At 46.7% G+C, this 17,780-nt stretch overlaps 2 protein-coding genes across 3 annotated transcripts in view; both read right to left on the minus strand.

Annotated features, from left to right (window-relative positions):
* LOC135386003 (angiotensin-converting enzyme-like) overlaps nucleotides 1-17,780 on the minus strand; it is a 274,926-nt gene that overhangs the window by 196,268 nt on the left and 60,878 nt on the right. The window lies entirely within an intron of this gene.
* The window catches only part of LOC135386004 (angiotensin-converting enzyme-like), a 40,419-nt gene continuing 39,035 nt past the window's right edge, over nucleotides 16,397-17,780 (minus strand). For both annotated transcript variants that reach the window (XR_010420553.1, XM_064615696.1), the window contains exon 15: nucleotides 16,397-16,583. Coding sequence is in view for 1 of the 2 variants with exons in the window: in XM_064615696.1 (XP_064471766.1) it covers nucleotides 16,569-16,583 (15 nt within the window). In the remaining variant the exon portion in view is untranslated. The remainder of the gene's footprint in view (nucleotides 16,584-17,780) is intronic.

Here is a 17,780-nt window from a genome sequence, read left to right on the forward strand (position 1 = left end):
ACCATGGCCCTGAGGTGGCCCGTGTTCCAGAGATGGCGCTGCTCGATCTGTGAACCTAGGGACGTGCGTTCGTTGGGACCACGAAAATGGTCGGCGATAAGTACTGTGTCTGAGCGATGCTCGCGTTTGTCTGTTTGTTTGTTTTTGCTTTTAATAAACGCTTCATGATCGGCGTCTCTGAGCGATGCCCGCGTTTGTTTGTTTGTTTGTTTTTGCTTTTAATGAACGCTTCATGATCGGCGTCTCTGAGCGATGCCCGCGTTTGTTTGTTTGTTTTTGCTTTTAATGAACGTTTTATGATGGCTTGTTTTTGCTTTTAATAAACGTTTCATGATCGGCGTCCCTGAGCGATGGCCGCGTTTGTTTGTTTGTTTTTGCTTTTAATGAACGCGGGCGTCTTATCAAGATCATTCTAACAACGCGTGTTCCATATGTTTAATAAAGCAAACAAACGCGGGCATCGCCCAAGGACGCCGATCATGAAGCGTTTATTAAAAGCAAAAACAAGCCATCATAAAATGTTCATTAAAAGCAAAAACAAACAAACGCCGGCTTCGCTCAGAGACGCCGATCATGAAGCGTTTATTAAAAGCAAAAACAAACAAACAAACGCGGCCATCGCTCAGGGACGCCGATCATGAAACGTTTATTAAAAGCAAAAACAAGCCATCATAAAACGTTCATTAAAAGCAAAAACAAACAAACGCGGGCATCGCTCAGAGACGCCGATCATGATACGTTTATTAAAAGCAAAAACAAGCCATCATAAAACGTTCATTAAAAGCAAAAACAAACAAACAGACAAACGCGAGCATCGCTCAGGCACAGTACTTATCGCCGACCATTTTCCTGGTCCCAAGGAACGCGCGTCCCTAGGTTCACATAGAGCGCCATCTCTGGAACACGGGCCAACTCAGGGCCATGGTGAATGGAACGACCCAGTGGACATAGCATCGCGAAAAGCACGTCTCCGTCTACGTTCGAACCTCTGCCCCCAGATGGCAATGAAAGTCGACTCCGCCCGCGCGTCCTCCCATTGGCGCGCTCCGGGTGGGCGGGGCGCGCGAGGGAGAGGGAAAATCCTAGGCCAGTTCTCTAGAGAATAGTCTTTGGGCAGGGTTGTCTGTCCTTAGCCTTACCTGAGGCTGAGCTATTCGTCGGCAAACTTTTGACGTCCTGCTGAAGATAGAATTCACGCATTGGGGTTAGTTATTTCCAACAAAGCATCTGAATGAAATCGTACGGTGCCGTAAAGCCGTATTTCAACGGCTAGGTCAAACTCAATGGCCAGCGAAGGTAAAACCTCACTCTTGCAAGCTGCGTACACGGTGATACCGATACTGTTCAAATAAATATCAAGTTAGGATTTGCTTTTTCCAGGGTTCCCGCAAGTTCCTGCGAAGCTTGCTTTCATTGATTTTACGATATTTTTGAGTTATGCAGAGGGCTCTTAACACAAAACGCGTGTTCTGTGCTGAACTTGCAGCGGTACATTTCTTCTCAGAGCTAGGGAAGTGGGCGGGTTTTCGCATTTGTCATAGTTACATTAGAGACGTCCACAGAAGAGCCATACGGGAGACGCCCATAATGCACTTCGATTTCGCTGAAAACTGGACAGTAGCCATGCCTAGCGAAATAGTCAAGCGTGCCACTGAAGAAAAACAGATTTCCGTATTCACATGTGTGGTAACAGCGGGCACGGAAGCGCACAGTTTCGGTGTGGTGAGTGAAGACTTGTGTCACGATTCAGCACAGTCACTGTTAGCATCCATAGCTATTGAAGAATGGCTTGACAAGATGATGTTTCTCCTGCAGCTAATGATTTACGTGTCAGATGGAGCGGCAAGCCATTTAAAAAATCGGCATAGGCTCTATGAGCTCTCCAAATCTACTTTTGCGAGCGCAGCCCAGTAAACCATTCATATCCATAGGACGTCCCCATAATGTCGCGAACATCCTGGATATCTGGACAACCATGCGATATCTACTGGATGTCTCAGAACGACATTCGCGTTTCGGTATTACCCAGTAAACAACAAATGTCCTAGGTACATCTGCAGGATATCGCATTTTAAATATTTGACTGGAGGAAGCAGCCTGGAGATCCCTGGGAAATCCATGTAAGGACCTGTACACAAGATTTTGGGCACTGGTTGAACGTCACAAGAACGTCGCCAGGACTTTGCAGGGAGATATACGGATAAATGTGAAGTTTATGACATCTTGTTCCAACTGCCACATTTTTGTGGTGCTGAAAGCAAGCAAAAACTTCTGTAAACGCTAACTGGATATGGAGGAACAAGTAAAATCGTTATATATTTTTATCGTTCATGTGCTGCAAGCCGTGAAAGTATTTATCTATGCCTAACGCTCGTCAAGCAACAGTGGAATTCGATCACTTACAGCTCCACTAAGCAGCTAATCACATTACAAACGATAGCTTGAATTAAAAACACAGTATTTGGCAGGAAGGAATGTGAGACACGTTATTGGTTATACCTTGACTCTGCAGATACGTGAGCTACTTGCAAAGACAGCCCCTTTCACTGTAACAAACGTTTTGCGCCCAATACACTTAGAATGAACGTGCCCCAACAACTTGTACTTCAGTATATGCTCCGGCCTCGTGCCATTTCGCCAAGTGAGGCCACTGCGAATGACCTGGTCTCCCTTGAAATCCGCGCTCGCTGTGGAAGGGGCAGAAAGGGAGCCTGCTGTTTTTTTTTTTTTGCATTTTTTGGGGGTGAGAGCATTTTTAACAATAACACCTTAAATAATAACCTTGGGCTATGATATTATAATATACTTACTGATCAAACGACAAACAGTATCAAAACTACTGAATTACGGGGTTTTTATACTGGCACCGTACAACATCCACCTCATATCCACATGTCCATGAAAGACATTGTCTGGAGATTCCTAGGATCAGAAAACAGGGGTAAAGTCAGGCTCCCATGGACATCCAGTGGATGTAAGTTAAGCCCTCACGAAAATCCACTGGATATCCGAATATCCACGTTGCGACGTCTTATGCACGTCTGTGTGCAGTCGGTGGTTTGCTGGGTGATAGCATCCATAGCTATTGAAGAATGGCTTGACAACATGATGTTTCTCCTGCAGCTAATGATTTACATGTCAGATGGAGCGGCAAGCCATTTAAAAAATCGGCATAGGCTCTATGAGCTCTCCAAATCTACTTTTGCGAGCGCAGCACGGCTGTTCAGGAACAGGCCACGACAAAAGTGCGTGTGATAGGATCGGTGGACTAATCAAGCACCATGCCACAACACCTAACTTGCGTTCACTCGAGCAATATGTTATCTTTGAGTCACAAGATATGATAACGTGCCTGCCAAAACACCTAACGCGCGTCCATTAATACCCTAGTCAGACAGCATTTCAAATGTCAATTGCGAGAAATGGCCTTCGGCCTCTCAAATGACCTTTGTTCGGGGGCGGCTGCCAGACAGGCGGGAAAGGAGTGCTCCTCAACTGACTGCCCTCACCGGCTCCCTTTTTCGGTTTCGTTTTCCCTGTCTGATGTGGAAATTTCAAGTTGGTCTTTGCGCCACAAATCAAGATGCAGAAGCCATATGCACTTCTCTAAATGGGATCTAAATACGTTTACACAGTTTCACCCAATTATCCGCATTTTATAGGTTTACCTACATTCAGCTGCGAAGGTAGCGAGGGTACAATGGCATAACTCTGTTGTCGAGATTGCTCCTTTCTGCTCCTCAAATGTCGTTGGGGACCTCCTTTCGCGTTGATGGTCATTTCTTAGAGAGGTCCTTTGAACTGCCGTCTGACACGGCTGTCAGTGGTAATTTTTTGCAAATGAAAATTCCCCGAAGTCCTTCGAGCATGCCGTCTGACTGGGGTATTACTCCATGTAGGGGCTGAGGACGTGGCTTCTTTTAGAATGCAAAAGAAAAATGAATGGTTAAATGTATACCCCATCAAAGTGGCATACAAGGTTCGCATGCATGGCAAAGCAAGACATCGGAAAGTCGATCCCGAGAAACATTCATAGCTAGTACCGTGGTCAGTGAATGAGGAAGAGTAACGGTTTCATAGAAAGTGAGTGAAATCATTTGTCGCTGTCATTGCAAAATACTGCTTTTTCGCAGTCTTGTAAATATATCGACGTAAACTACCACTTCTGATTACACAAAATTGTCCCTTTCTTGTACGACATCGACAGGAGGCCCGCCATCCCGCAGCACCGGCAGTCGGGCTCAGACACGTACGCACGCAGACTAGGGGCGCGTTTTAACGCGCCAATCGCCAGTGTACGCTTTTTGAAGCAGATTTTTTTTTACGTAAGATGTAAGGTCTAACATCGGGCCATCTCCTCGCAAAATATGAATGAAATAAAAAGGGGCCTTTTTGAGAAACGGACACTCAAAATCCTTGTTTTTTTTTTTTTTTCGAAATACACCTTAACATGTGCCTGTTTAGGCAGATACCTGTATGATATGCAGGTATCTGCGATATATATATATATATATATATATATATCATATAAAAGAGCGTTAAAAGCTGAGTGAACAGATACCAAATATGGTAATGAGGAACATCTACAGCCAGAGAAATCTCGCGTCGAATTTGGAACAAAACTGCGCGAGAGAGCGTCTTCGCCATTTTTATAGCACAGTGCGTTGCACCTGCGCGCTAAAATTTGCATTCGGACTCCTGGCCTGTAGGCATGCTAAAACTTAAAAAAAAATTCACTACAATATGTTTTAAAACTCAGGAGATATACGCGTGCGAACACGGCAAAACTGAAACACTCGAATTCAGAGCCGGATTTTCTCGATTTTTTTTTGCACGAAAACTATTCCAAATAATTTATTCATTTTATGGCTGTTGATCATCATGTACGATGAGCTTCTACATATAAAAAAATAATGAAAATCGAGGAGGTCGATGGGACCTCCCTGCCTGAACTGACGTGAACCTTATAGGAGTTGCCTTTATCTCACAAATGGGTATATTTAGGCATATAGCAAACTAGAAATCTAGCTCTAGGAACGTTGTAAACAGGAACGGGGCCTTTCCCAACACTTCACTGAAAAAAAAAAGAAGAAGAAGAAAGGAAAATCATTATTAAGGAATACATCTGAGTGTCCTCTGCTCGTTGGTCGTTGATATTGGAATCCGGGCCAGTAACTTGGGTGGTTCAGTGCAAGACACTGCAAATACGTGTAAATCGTTTTCTTTTTTTTACAAAACCAAACGCGCGATCGAATGTCAAAACTATGGACTATGGATGGAATACTAGATCGCTGACGGAAGACACAGTATTCCAGCACGCGACGTGCTTCAGGTTAGTCCCTATACTGTTGACAGTGCTTCTTCAATATTTTCTTTTTTGTAGTAAGGCGCCTGAACGCTAGCTCGCCCTGAGCTGGTAAATATGCAGGTACCCTAGTTTGTGGCTCTGAGTGACCCATTACTATACGGCTTTGTTATATGAATAATGTTGAGACTCAGTAATGGGGAAGTTATACGATCAATTAGAGGAAACTTTGGTGTGCACATGGTCAGGGGACTAGAGCATCCGACCTGCAAATACGGAACGGACGTAGCTGGTCTAAAATAAACGCAGAACAAGAAACTCAGATATGCAGTCTCCTCTTGCTCCAACCCTCGGGGCAAGACGAGACATCGCCTGGGAAAGATGAGACACGCCGTGGTAATGAACTATGCAAATTAGTTTTTTGCAATCCAAGCAAACAAAGAAAAGCCCGTGGGCCCCCACATAACCCCCTTGAGGCCACCGCCCACATGATGTGCAATAAAACCATAGAACCCAGAGCACAAAACCCGGTGCTGCTTTGCTCCACGGTCCTTTGCAAACAACGCACCGCGAGTTTGATGTGTCGCTGGTTGCTCGCTTTTGCGTGCGCTTCTTCTTTGCTGGAAATATCCTAGGAAACGGGAAAATTTGCTGGAAAGTCCTAGGCAATATGCAAAAAAGGAATCTCTGAGGAACAAGCATAAAGCCACCTAATAAGTGACTTATCTGTTTCTAAATGACATTACATTTAAATTGCATTAAATTATCGCGTCTTGCCCCGTGCATATCATCGGAAGCATTAATTTTTCTGTCTAACACCGGATAACCAAGAGTGCCCATATTTTGCATATATCTAGATAAATGAATAAAGAAATAGGATGCGGACTTACATTTATAGAATAAGCCTGCGAAACGCTGCTGTACAGATGACAAGAAAAAGGACAACAGAAAAGAGCGCCTTTTTGGCGGGTCTTTACATACCAGGCAGAAGTAACCGATTTTTTTTTCTCTCTCATCAACGCATACACCAATCCGGACAATTCTCACGTGCAATAAAGCAGACATGCAGAGCCACGTACGTGCAAGCGCATGCAGCAACGCGTCTTTGAGACAGGCGTGGAGCAAAAAAAATGTCGCGTCTTGCCCCGTGTCTAATCTTGCCCCACCTTCCCCTAACATTATGCCGAGTTTTAATAGTTAGTTAGTAGTGATGATGGGAACAAGAGAACCCTTTCAACGAATAAGGTGTGATGTTGGTGTAGGCGTTGAAAAAATAAAAGGGTAACAGGAAGAGACATCAAACGACGAATTCGGCTACTCCCATAAACAAACCCCCTCACGAAGGGAACCACTTGTTACCACCCTGAGAGATAGAGAGACCCTCCGCATTTACACGTAACTAATGACTCGGCACCCTTCCCACTACCTCAGGACCACCGACCACGACAGCCCGGCGTCTGCCTTTGGTAGTGCGCCGTCTGAAGGGTGTTGTCCCACCTCCATCACATTCCCCGTATCGTATGCTCCCCCAACGTGGGCTCTTCCCAGCCACATAGGCCTCAGTGGGAACGCCCAAGCAGACGCCGCCGTGAGGCGTGCCCATCAAGACGTCGGCCCGCTAGCTAGTATACCGCTCACATCGTCTGCCTGCCTTATAAAGATCCGCCAGTGGTGCGTCTCCGAAATGCGCCGCTCTGCCGAAGACGCTGTACGCGCCAATGCGTATATCCAGTCCATTGACCCGGCAATGCAATTCACCCCTCCCCAGCAGCTCGTCCGCGCAAAAGAAGCGCTGCTCCATCGGCTCCGACTCAACGTCGCATATACACCGCAATACTTGTGCAGGATCGGAAAGCGTCGCTCAGCTATCTGCACTACCTGTGGCGCAGTAGCAGACGTCGAGCACCTCCTACTACCCTGCTCGGAGTACTCTGCAGCCCGCGCTGTCCTCGCCGTTCGCCTCCAACGCTTAGGACACGGTTCGCTCTCACTGGCCGTGCTTCTCGGCCTCGTCGCACGCCAACAGCAGGGAGCCGTTACAAGGGCTCTCCTGCAATACCTACAGGACACCCAGCTGAGGGCTACGCTGTAACCTGAGAACCGCCGCCCTGGGCGCTCGCCTCCACTGCGACGAAGCCGGTCGTTTCGTTAATTTTTGGCTCCACAAGGGCGTAGCAAGCATGTATCAGCGAGGAGTGCCCGTCGCCTTGTATCCATTGCGTCTAAACCTAGTGTCTGGACCAAGTGGAACGACAATTCGCAGGAGAGTGAATTTCCTTGCTACATGGCAGAGTACCTGACTGGGCGGCAGTACCGAAACAGAGTGCATTCGCCAGCAGTTGCGCATGGCTTTTCTAGCATTGGACGAAGGGGCGTTGCCACGAGAACATACATGTGACAACGACATGTCGCTTATGAAGAGACAGGTTTTGTCATGCAACAAACAGTCTGTGTAAAGAGATCTCAATAGGTCTTGCACATCTGCATTGGCAAAAGGCAGGAAGCTTCCATTAGGTGCACTAAGGACACAGGAAATAGTGCGGCACTATGTACGCGGCATCACAGACACCCCCTTGCAAGGAAAGTGACACGTCGAAATTCTCAATTCTTCAAAGCATAACGCCGTGTTTTACCAAAAACACAGCTGACACCAACAGCAGTCCACCATCAGTGGACACTAGAACTTCCTCATATTACCATGACTGTTCTTGGTGTATATCAACAAAAGCCAGCGCTATACCACCTCCAATGCTGAAGTGATACTGTCTGTTTATGATGGAGAGTCGTCGTAGTAGGATTGCAATTTTCACTGATGGGTCGACGTGAACGTCAGGGTCTGCATTTGTTATACCACTGCAAAGCAGAGAAGGAATGGTATGGCTGGCCCATAGAACATCGTCGACAACAGCGGTATTGGTAGCCATACCGCTGGCAATGCATTATATAGCCGCACGCCAGCTGCCTGCGCAATGGGTCATATATTGCGATTCAAAGGCCGGTCTTGAAGCCATAACATCGTTCTTGGCTCATAACAAGCCATAAGGAAGCCATAACATCATTCAAAATGTGTCAGCAAGCCATCAGTGGACCTATTGAACAAAGAGATTAGTTATCTTCTAGAGTGTTCCTGATTGTCCTCCTTCTCCTTCTCTCCCTTTCGGTTTTGCCCCCTTTGGGGAATAAAGCTTCAGTTGCTAGTCAGCGCTCTGTGTGTGCACTTGTTTCTTCTTCGTGTCCCGTCTCTGCGCTGTTTTCTACCTAGTTATGTACCAACTTGCCCAAATCTCCGCCTTAAATCGTTCTTGGGAAGTGGCTGTATAGCACCAATAGTAACCCTGCGCCTTTTGTGCTCTGTGGGGACTTCAACGCCCACAATGTGATTTGGGCCAGCACACGCTGTGATGCAAGAGGTGAAAGACTTGCGGGCCTGTTTGCCGACAGGATTCTTTGTGTTCTAAATGATGGCTCTCCGACGTTTATTCACCCCACTTACCTTTCATCATGTCCTGACCTCACCGTTGCATCGCCATCAGTAGCCCGCCGGTCTGTATGGCGCGTGGATGCTGACACCCTTGGTAGTGACCAACTGCCAGTTTTGAACAGTATACAATATGTCCGTCAGTCATCTGCCTCACATTGCGTTACACGGACAAACTGGCAACGCTATCAAGACGCCATCAAGATTGCTTCTTCAAGTGGTGGGCTCCGAAATGAGCGGGACTTCCGTCGCGCAGTGGCTAATGCGACGCAGGAGGCTACAAGGACATTTCGGCTCCCTTTTCATACATCTGCAGTGGACGCCGAATACGAGCGGCTCCGTGCCCTTCGTCGCCTCGCGGAACGGCGTGCGCGACGCACCCATCTACCACACGACCGCCAAGAAGCGCGACGTGTGCAGAAGGCTGTCCACCGGCACTTGTGTAGACTCGGACGGGATCTTCGGCGTCGGTTTTCGACATCTCGTGTCTCCCCGTACCCCTATGTCTCAGATTTGGGGAGTGCTCAAGGGACTTTCTACTCCCGTGGTTCAACGGCACCCGTTCCGCTCCCTGTCCTTGGCCACCTCGCGTTCTAAACTGTGCATTTCGGAGGACTATTGCGTGCGCCTCACAGCGCAGCCTCCAGGCGTGCTCTCATCAGCTCAAGGTCTTCCACCCGGTATGCAGTCTTCGAAAGACCCGGCTCTGGACCTGCCCCTTACCCTTCTAGAGCTGGACTCTGCACTACGGGACTCTCTTCTGCATACCTCCCCTGGAGCAGACCAGATCACGTATAAGGCCCTCCGGAATCTTCCCTGTCAGGGCTAGCATCCCTCCTACAGATCTTCAACGAGAGCTGGGGCCAAGGGGAAGTCCCTAACGAGTGGAAGACCGCGATGGTGGTCCATTTACTGAAACCAGGTCAATCACCGCATCACATCGATTCTTTCCGCCCAATACCTCTTACAAGCTGTGTGGGGAAGACCTTGGAACGTATAATATTCAATCGCCTGAGCTGGTACCTTGAGAGCACAGGTTTTTTTCCCGAGGAGATGGCGAATTTTCGCCCAGGATGGTCAGCGATGGACAGCGTCATAACTCTAACCAGTAGGACGCAACAGGCAAGGGCCGAAGGTTTATTGACAGCCGCTGTCTTCCTCGACGTCAAGAAAGCGTACGACAGTGTCCTCCATAGCGCAATCATGGCGACGCTTTCAGAAGATGAAGTCGGGGACTGCCCCTGGTCATGGATTAAAGACTTCTTGGCTGACCGCTCCCTGTTGGTGCGCACCGCTGACGGGGACACTGCGACGTTCCGCGTGCACCGCGGTGTCCCACAAGGAAGCGTCCTCAGTCCCCTCTTATTCAATATCATTATGGCTTCTCTTCGTGCGCAGCGTCATAATCATACTCACATTACAATATATGCTGACGACATATGTATCTGGACTTCCGCGGTTCAGCGTGACACGATCCAACGCCAACTACAAGGTTCATTAAACGTAATTTCAAGATACCTGTTGCACCGCGGCTTGGTTGTCTCGCCTAGCAAGAGAGTAGCCATTGCATTCTCACGAAGATCATTCCGTAAGTACCCGCTTTTCATTGATGGCTCACCCCTGACCTTTGTCACGACCTGCCAATACCTGGGAAATACAATTGACCGTGGCCTGATGTGGTCCCAGCATGTGAAGCTGCTTGCTACCAAGGCAAACTGTTTGGTAAATGTACTCAGGCGTATTGCTGGTGCATCCTGGGGCCCGTCATGCTCTGACCTCTGTCGTGTCCATCAGGCCCTGGTGTTGGGGACATTGCGGTACAGCTTACCCATCCTGCATGGTTTCAGTCGAACCCAAGAACAGGAACTGCTCAACGTCCAGGCCCGTAGTCTCCGTGTCTGTTGGGGAGTCCCCAGGACAACGGAGACGTATTCTGTCTTGGCAGAGGCGCGAGAGCAGCCGGTTCACATACTGCGGGATGGTGATACCCTTCACGCTTATACACGCTACATTACACGGCACCCGCTCCACTCTCTTTGTCGCATTGATGAGGACTGCCCGGCATCTGCTTTCGGCAGTGCCATTGCCCGCCTGAAAGGGAGCATTCGATCTCCCGCGTCTACACCATCCTATGCACCGGCGATGTGGACTCTTGAAAGACCCTGTATTCACTCTAACATCCCTGGCCTCCAACGCAAGAAAGACGTCCCCACAGTCGTGGCCCACCAGCTCACAGTGGAGCACCTCGCCTCAACACACCGACTAGGTCGCCATATATACACCGATGGCTCAGTAACCCAAGATAGTTCGAGCGCGGCTTTCTACGTTCCGGATGAGACCTGGGGCACGGTTTCAAAGTCTCCTATTCAGTGTCCTCGACAGAAGCCGAACTGTTTGGTATCCTGGCAGCACTGGAGCATATTACCGAATCCGGGCACGGAACGTGGGTCATTCTTACCGACAGAAAGGCATCACTAGATATGTTGTCGTCATCTCGCCCCAGCATAATAAGCGATTTGCATACCATGACGCTTCAAACATTCAATGAACTCTTCGCTACTGATTACAACATCACGTTCAATGGGTCCCTGGCCACGTAGGCGTGTATGGAAATACCCGAGCAGACGCAGTAGCGAGACGCGCTGGGTCTGATGACACTTCGGCCCTGGCACCTCTGCCGCTTACAGCCTCCACATGCCGTCTATACATACGCCGTCGGTGTGCCACATGTGCTCGGCAGTTCCGTGCCGAAACTACGACTTACGACTCATTCCTACGGTCTATCGACCCACTGATGGAGTTAATCATCACTTGCCACCGCAGCCGTAAAGAAGAATCCCTTCTCCACCGCCTACGACTCAATGTTGCCCGTACACCCTCACTTCTCTTCAAAATGGGTCGGCTAAATTCACCGAACTGTAATGTCTGTGGAGTGGAAGCTGACATCCGACACTAACTCCTGTATTGCCAGCAGTAAATCCAACATATGGACACTCTCCGCTGCCGTCAGCTCCAGATTGGCTGTAACGAACTTTCGTTGGCCGCTCTTCTTGGCCCCGTCTTGCACCCCTGCCAGTGGGCTGTCACTGCCCCTCTCCTCGGTTTTCTCCGAGTCTCAGGACTTGTGAACTTCATGTAACGTTGTGCTAGTGCTTATTCTCTTCTTTCTTTCTTTTTCCTTTCTTTTTGTTTCTTGTTTTCTTTCCCTTTCCTTTCATTTTGTTGCTTTTTGTTTTTCTTTCCGTCCTTTTTTTTATTCCCCCCGTTTTTCTTTTTTCTTTCCTTCCTTTGTTTCGATTCCCCCTTTTTCTTTTTCCTTCCTTTTCTTTTTTGATTCCCCCTTTTCTCCTTCCTTTTCTTTTTCGTTTTCCCCTTCCCCCATTCCTCTTTTTTTTTCGGAATAGCAAGCCGGTTCTTTGTCTGGCTAACCTTTCCTTTCTTCCTTTCTTAATAAACATATCCCCCCCCCCCCCCATGGTACCAGACATTCTCATTTCATACGAGAAAGCAGTAGACTCATGCCACGACATACTAATTCAGTGGATTCATGGTCATACAGGCATACGGGGTAACGAAGCAGCAGATGAGATACACACTAAACTTTTTTGAACCATTTTTGATGGTGAGGTAGGGGTACCATAACTCACACCCCTTCGGTGTAAAAGTTTGTAGGTGTAATGAAATTCACCTAACTCTCAGGGTGTATTTTACAACACCTTGAAACTTTTACACTTAAAAGGGTGTGAGTTATGGTACGCCCACATTACCTCTGAAAGGGTGTAACATCTACTTAGCGGGCACACTGGTAACTGGATGATGCTCCGATTCAGTTTTTGGTGTAAATCAACAACCTTAAGCAGTGGCGTAACGTTGAGTTTGAGTTTGATTATAGAAAAAAAAAATCGGAGTGGCGTAACGTGTGCAGCTTTGTTTCCATATCATGCATACAAGCCAAAGTAAATGCATACCATTAACATGTAATGCATTGTGTTCTTCCAATATAGCAATTATGAACTGGTGCCATATTGGACCAAGGTACGGTCTGATATACAGAAAATAATATACACGCTGAAATTTAGAGATAAATTTCAAAAATCACATAAATAGGATGACGAACCAAAATCTCACTTAGAAACGTTTTTTTCCCTTCCTATTTGCATTGTCTTGCGAGCGTCTGCAAATTCGATAGCCCTGCTCGCGTTCTAGTCAAAACCAAGGGTGAGTGATCTAAGTTTAGCTTGATTATACAGCACACAGAAACACAGCAGTGATGAATTGCTTGGTGTGTCAACTCACCGTCATGATAAAGTTTGTGTTTCTTACTTTTTTTTTGGTATGAGGATAAATTGGGACTCAGTGTAAGCGCATATTATATTCCACTACAATGTCAAATGTTTTAGAATAAGCCAAAACGCCCTTAAACCATTCCTCCCTCATTACACCTTTAACACACCGATGTATATGTGCACCCAATTCACACCCATCTATGAGTGGATCAGCCTCGAAGGGGTGTAATATGAGTGTGATCTGTGTGTTTATTGTAAAATACACCCCTCTTACACTAACATAGGTGTAAAAAAATTAGTGTGTAGGGGTTATAGCGCACCTATCGTCAACGAAACACATGGTGACGTATTGCAAGCCCGATGTGAAAAACCTGTTGAAATTGCTGACAGGAGACATATGCGAAAAGACAGACGTTTATCGTTGCTTCACCAGATAGACCCGGAGCTGAGATTCCGTGTTCGGTACAGCATACCTCGACCTATTCAGACACTTTTGCATCGGTTTCGACCGAACGTCCCGTGTGGTCGGCAGTTTATCCATAAAGTTGCAAGTCTAGTTCAGCAAACTGTCCAGTGTGTGCAACTGTGGAGAACACGGAGCATATTTTCACTGCACAAGATCTATGCACCTCAAAGATCTACATTGACACCTGCTGGGTGTATGGGAACCCAAGAAGAGAGATGCTGCATTGTCAGCCCTTGTAAATTTCATAGTGCGTTGTGACATCGAAACTGTCTTTTAGGACCGCGTGCTACGCATGTGTCGTCAAGTTGCTTGTTCTACTTTTAGTTTGTCGTGGCTCCGTTCAGTTATATGCAGAGTAGTATGCATGTGTATATGCAGGTCTGCAGTTCGGGTGGGCTGGCGAAATCGAGCCCACCAACGCTCTGCCCTCAAAGCTCTTTTGACCTTTTCAGACACCATCTGACTTCGATCCATATTGTCAAAGGGCTCATTATTTAATTCCCCACATCACCACCAGCATTGGGGTATCGGCATGGCGTACCGCCCCTGGCGATGAAACTTCACATTCATAATCTCAAAATAAAGTCGTAAAGACGAAGAACACACCCAAAAGAAGAAAAGAAGGAAAAGAGAAAACCCGCCACTTCCGCGATGAATATCGGCCAAAGGTCAATTCGCACGTTAACGCATTCGTTAACGTATAGCGCACAATAGAGAGTTTTAGGACATCGTACGCTATCACCTTTGCGTACGAAATGGATAGCGTTGATGGTTCTACGCATGCCCATAAGAGAAAGAGAGCTTCGCGCAGTGCGCAGATCCACCGACGCTATCTGTTACGTACGCTGTCGCCTTTGCGTACGATGTACTAAAGCACTCTAATGAATCACACGGTCCTCGCTAATAGACTGACAAGCAAGCATCCCTCTTGCCAGGCGGTCAAGGACCCAACAACAACAATAAATGAAGAAGTGATGATGACATGGGATGTCTCCCCGTGGTAGCTACAGGACTCTACCCCACTTCACGGAGGTTAATATGAGAGGATGAATTATGGTTAACGCTAAGCGACGACAGGTCGGAGTTCTGTTTAGAGCTCTTCGAGGAGTCCAGTGGCTTGCATGACCTAGGGCCCAGGCTCAAGGACCCAGCCCTCGGTGCCTTTCTCGTGATTTGCCTTATTGTTGACACCGCACTGCTCTGTGCATGAACACATTTCCTGAGCATGGTCCGCAGCCTTTATTATCTTTTTTCAGCCTGTCAGGAATTTCTCGATAAAAGTTATACGAGCTGTGATACTCCAGGATCTTGTGTCGATCAGCCCAGCCGTTCAGAGTTTGTCACCAATGCACCATTATGCTTTCCACATTGTAAGTTGACCCAGGAATTAATCAATCCAGACAGGCGTATATGCAGACCAGCTGGTGGATGAACTCCATAATGTAGAAGCCTGAGTCTGGGCACACAGAGTCGTGTGTTCGTGTCGTCCCTCTGTGTGCCCAGAGCCAGACTCAGGCTTTTACACTATGGAAGTAATCCAGCAAATAAATGAGTTTGAAAAATGTTGTTTGAACACCGTTTTGATCTGCACGAATGCATACGGTACAGGTTGGTCCAAACGTACGAGCTGCTCACCTAATTTCGATTGATTGAGATGAAAGGAAAAAATCAAACGGTTCCACCAACATGCGGAACACCATGGCTCACATGTCGCTGAACATTGACAATAAAGTTACAGAGGCACCTCACAGTCACCAGGAGGGGCAAACAACGAGGTACAATGGTCATTAATCATTACCCACTGTCAATCAGTCACTCGCAGTGTTGCACCCGCTACCAAAACGAAGTAACGGAATACTGCTACTCGCTACTCTCCTGAAAAGTAACGCTGTATACTAGCGTCGCTACAAATACCGCTATTGCTACCAAGCAAAAGTACGGAAATACCGTGATCCTACTTTTTCGCTACCATACCGTCCTGCAGGCAACACCTTACAGTAGGCATCGCGATGCCCAATGTGTCTAAAGACGGCGTAATATTTATATTTCCTCACATAGACTGCATGCAGCATAAATTGTAGCACTGCTTACAGCCAAGATATGTTATTTCGCGACGACGACGAAGAAGTCAAACTGTGTAGACGTGGAATTTTCTGCTCCTGAAAATCTAGCTGTTGTTTCCTCATTCCATTACCATATCTGCGCCTGAACTCGGACAGGCCCTGCCCTACCGTGCGGCCTGGGGGACCCCTCCTAGCCATGGAAGTCGTCCGAAGCGGCGACAGCGCCTCGTCTACCGAAGGGGCCGGTGCCGGTGAGACCGACTCCTCTTGTAGCAGCAGAACAATTATCCTGCGAAAGAGGCAGATCGACAGAGAAATCGTTTTCACATCATCTGATGACGATTACCGACCCTTCGAAGAGGTCCCTAAAAGAGCGCGAAAGACCGCTCGCCCAAACACTGGGCAACACCCTGCGCCCACGGGAGTCACGGTGACATTCGCTCCCCGTGACGCAGCAACGAACCTCGCCAGGCTGAATCACCTGAAGATATCAGACTTCCTCACTTCCGAGTTCCCGGGGAGGATTAAAGAAATAAGACCGAATTTCGCGAAGAACATAATCGCGGTGGATGCCACTTCTGGCAGTAGCACCTCAAAGGAGAAGGTATCAGGGTCTGTTATATCAGGGTTGTCTGCAAAACTTTTTGAAAGCGTTTGAAAATGAAGTTACATATTTGAAACATGCACACTTTAAATTTCTATTGAGGAACAGTACAGCCCTCCATACTTCCAGTGCACTGGCTATTCTTGTATATCCACATGATTCTGGTACATATTTGGATAACTACAGTTGTTTTGCGACCCTGTTCCCAAGCTCTCCAAACAGTCTGTTATGGACAGATATCTCTAGCATGAAAATACAATTTTCCATTATTTTCACTCTTTATAGAAAACCGTTGCAATCGCTTTAATGTTTCACGCCATGCTTTCATGCATTCCTTGCGTCTCGGAAGCATGCTTGCAGTATCACCTACAAATGTGAAAGCTGTAAGGAAATAAGTAATGGACATGTAGATTAGTCTCATGGGAAACAATAATAACAATTGAATTAGCTTCATAGAACTATGTAAACATATTATTAATGACAAGCTCTGTAGTACAGAAAGTGCTTCTTAATATGTTAACACACTGTATATGTATACCAGCGAGAAATACAAATCGTCCCCTCAAACAGTTTGCTAGTTGTGCCTGTGAGTCATTGCTTTTGTAGCTACTCGTAGGCATATTGAGCAATCATGTAATTACAGTAACATTTCCATGAAGTTTGTGCAGGAAGAACTTTGTTATCATGGCAACTTTTTTGTTTTATATACAGGACTGATCTGATGGCTAAGGGCCTGCACTCTCCAGTAGGCTTCATTCACTGAAACTACTCAGTGAGAAAATTGTGCTGACACCATATTGGTGTGCACAATGAACAATAAGGACGTGCAGATGAAATGTGTGCAAGTGAAGTTTTGATGCGAATAACTGTAGAATCGACAGAAACACAAAAACGCGGAAGGTTGAGGTGTACATTTGTGCTGAAACATAGCAACACAAATTATGAAAAACTTCTAGAGTATATACATGTTGTAAAATGTGCTAAAATGAAACTGTATGCTTTCCTTGACAATGGTCAATTTATGTGCGAATCTTTAACATCGTGTCTAACATATACGAGGTTTAAAAAAATATTTAAACTGCAAAAAGTGGAATACCCATATAGGTAGAAGCAGAAGCTTCCCATCTGAAACTGTGAATATTTTCAAGAGCGAATGTTATTTTACTAATCGGGTTCCTGCTAAATCTCTGGAAGCCCTTCCAGAACTAGAGGTTCCACATAAACATGAAAAATGTACATGCAAAGCAAACATTCTTTCTCCACACGTTCTGGTGCCCTTCCCATAAATGGAGGTGAACTGAAAGGTATCTGGCATTGCATAATAATATTGTCATGCATTAAAAGGACTATGAAGAGATTTTCTAAAAATTATATGTTCAACTTTATTGCATCTTGCACGCATGCAATTTACTGATTTGAACTGCACTGAGCTACCATCTGGGACAACAACGTATGCGCAAGGACATCACGTGTAAGAAGATCGCTCAACAAGCTCAGAGCCACAAAAAGCCAAATTAGCACATGTCATGATGTGATCTCCCACCCAACTGACTACAAGGGAGCAGTCACTCTTGCTTG

The sequence above is a fragment of the Ornithodoros turicata genome, chromosome 2 (assembly GCF_037126465.1).
Source record: "Ornithodoros turicata isolate Travis chromosome 2, ASM3712646v1, whole genome shotgun sequence".
Lineage (NCBI taxonomy): Eukaryota > Metazoa > Arthropoda > Arachnida > Ixodida > Argasidae > Ornithodoros > Ornithodoros turicata.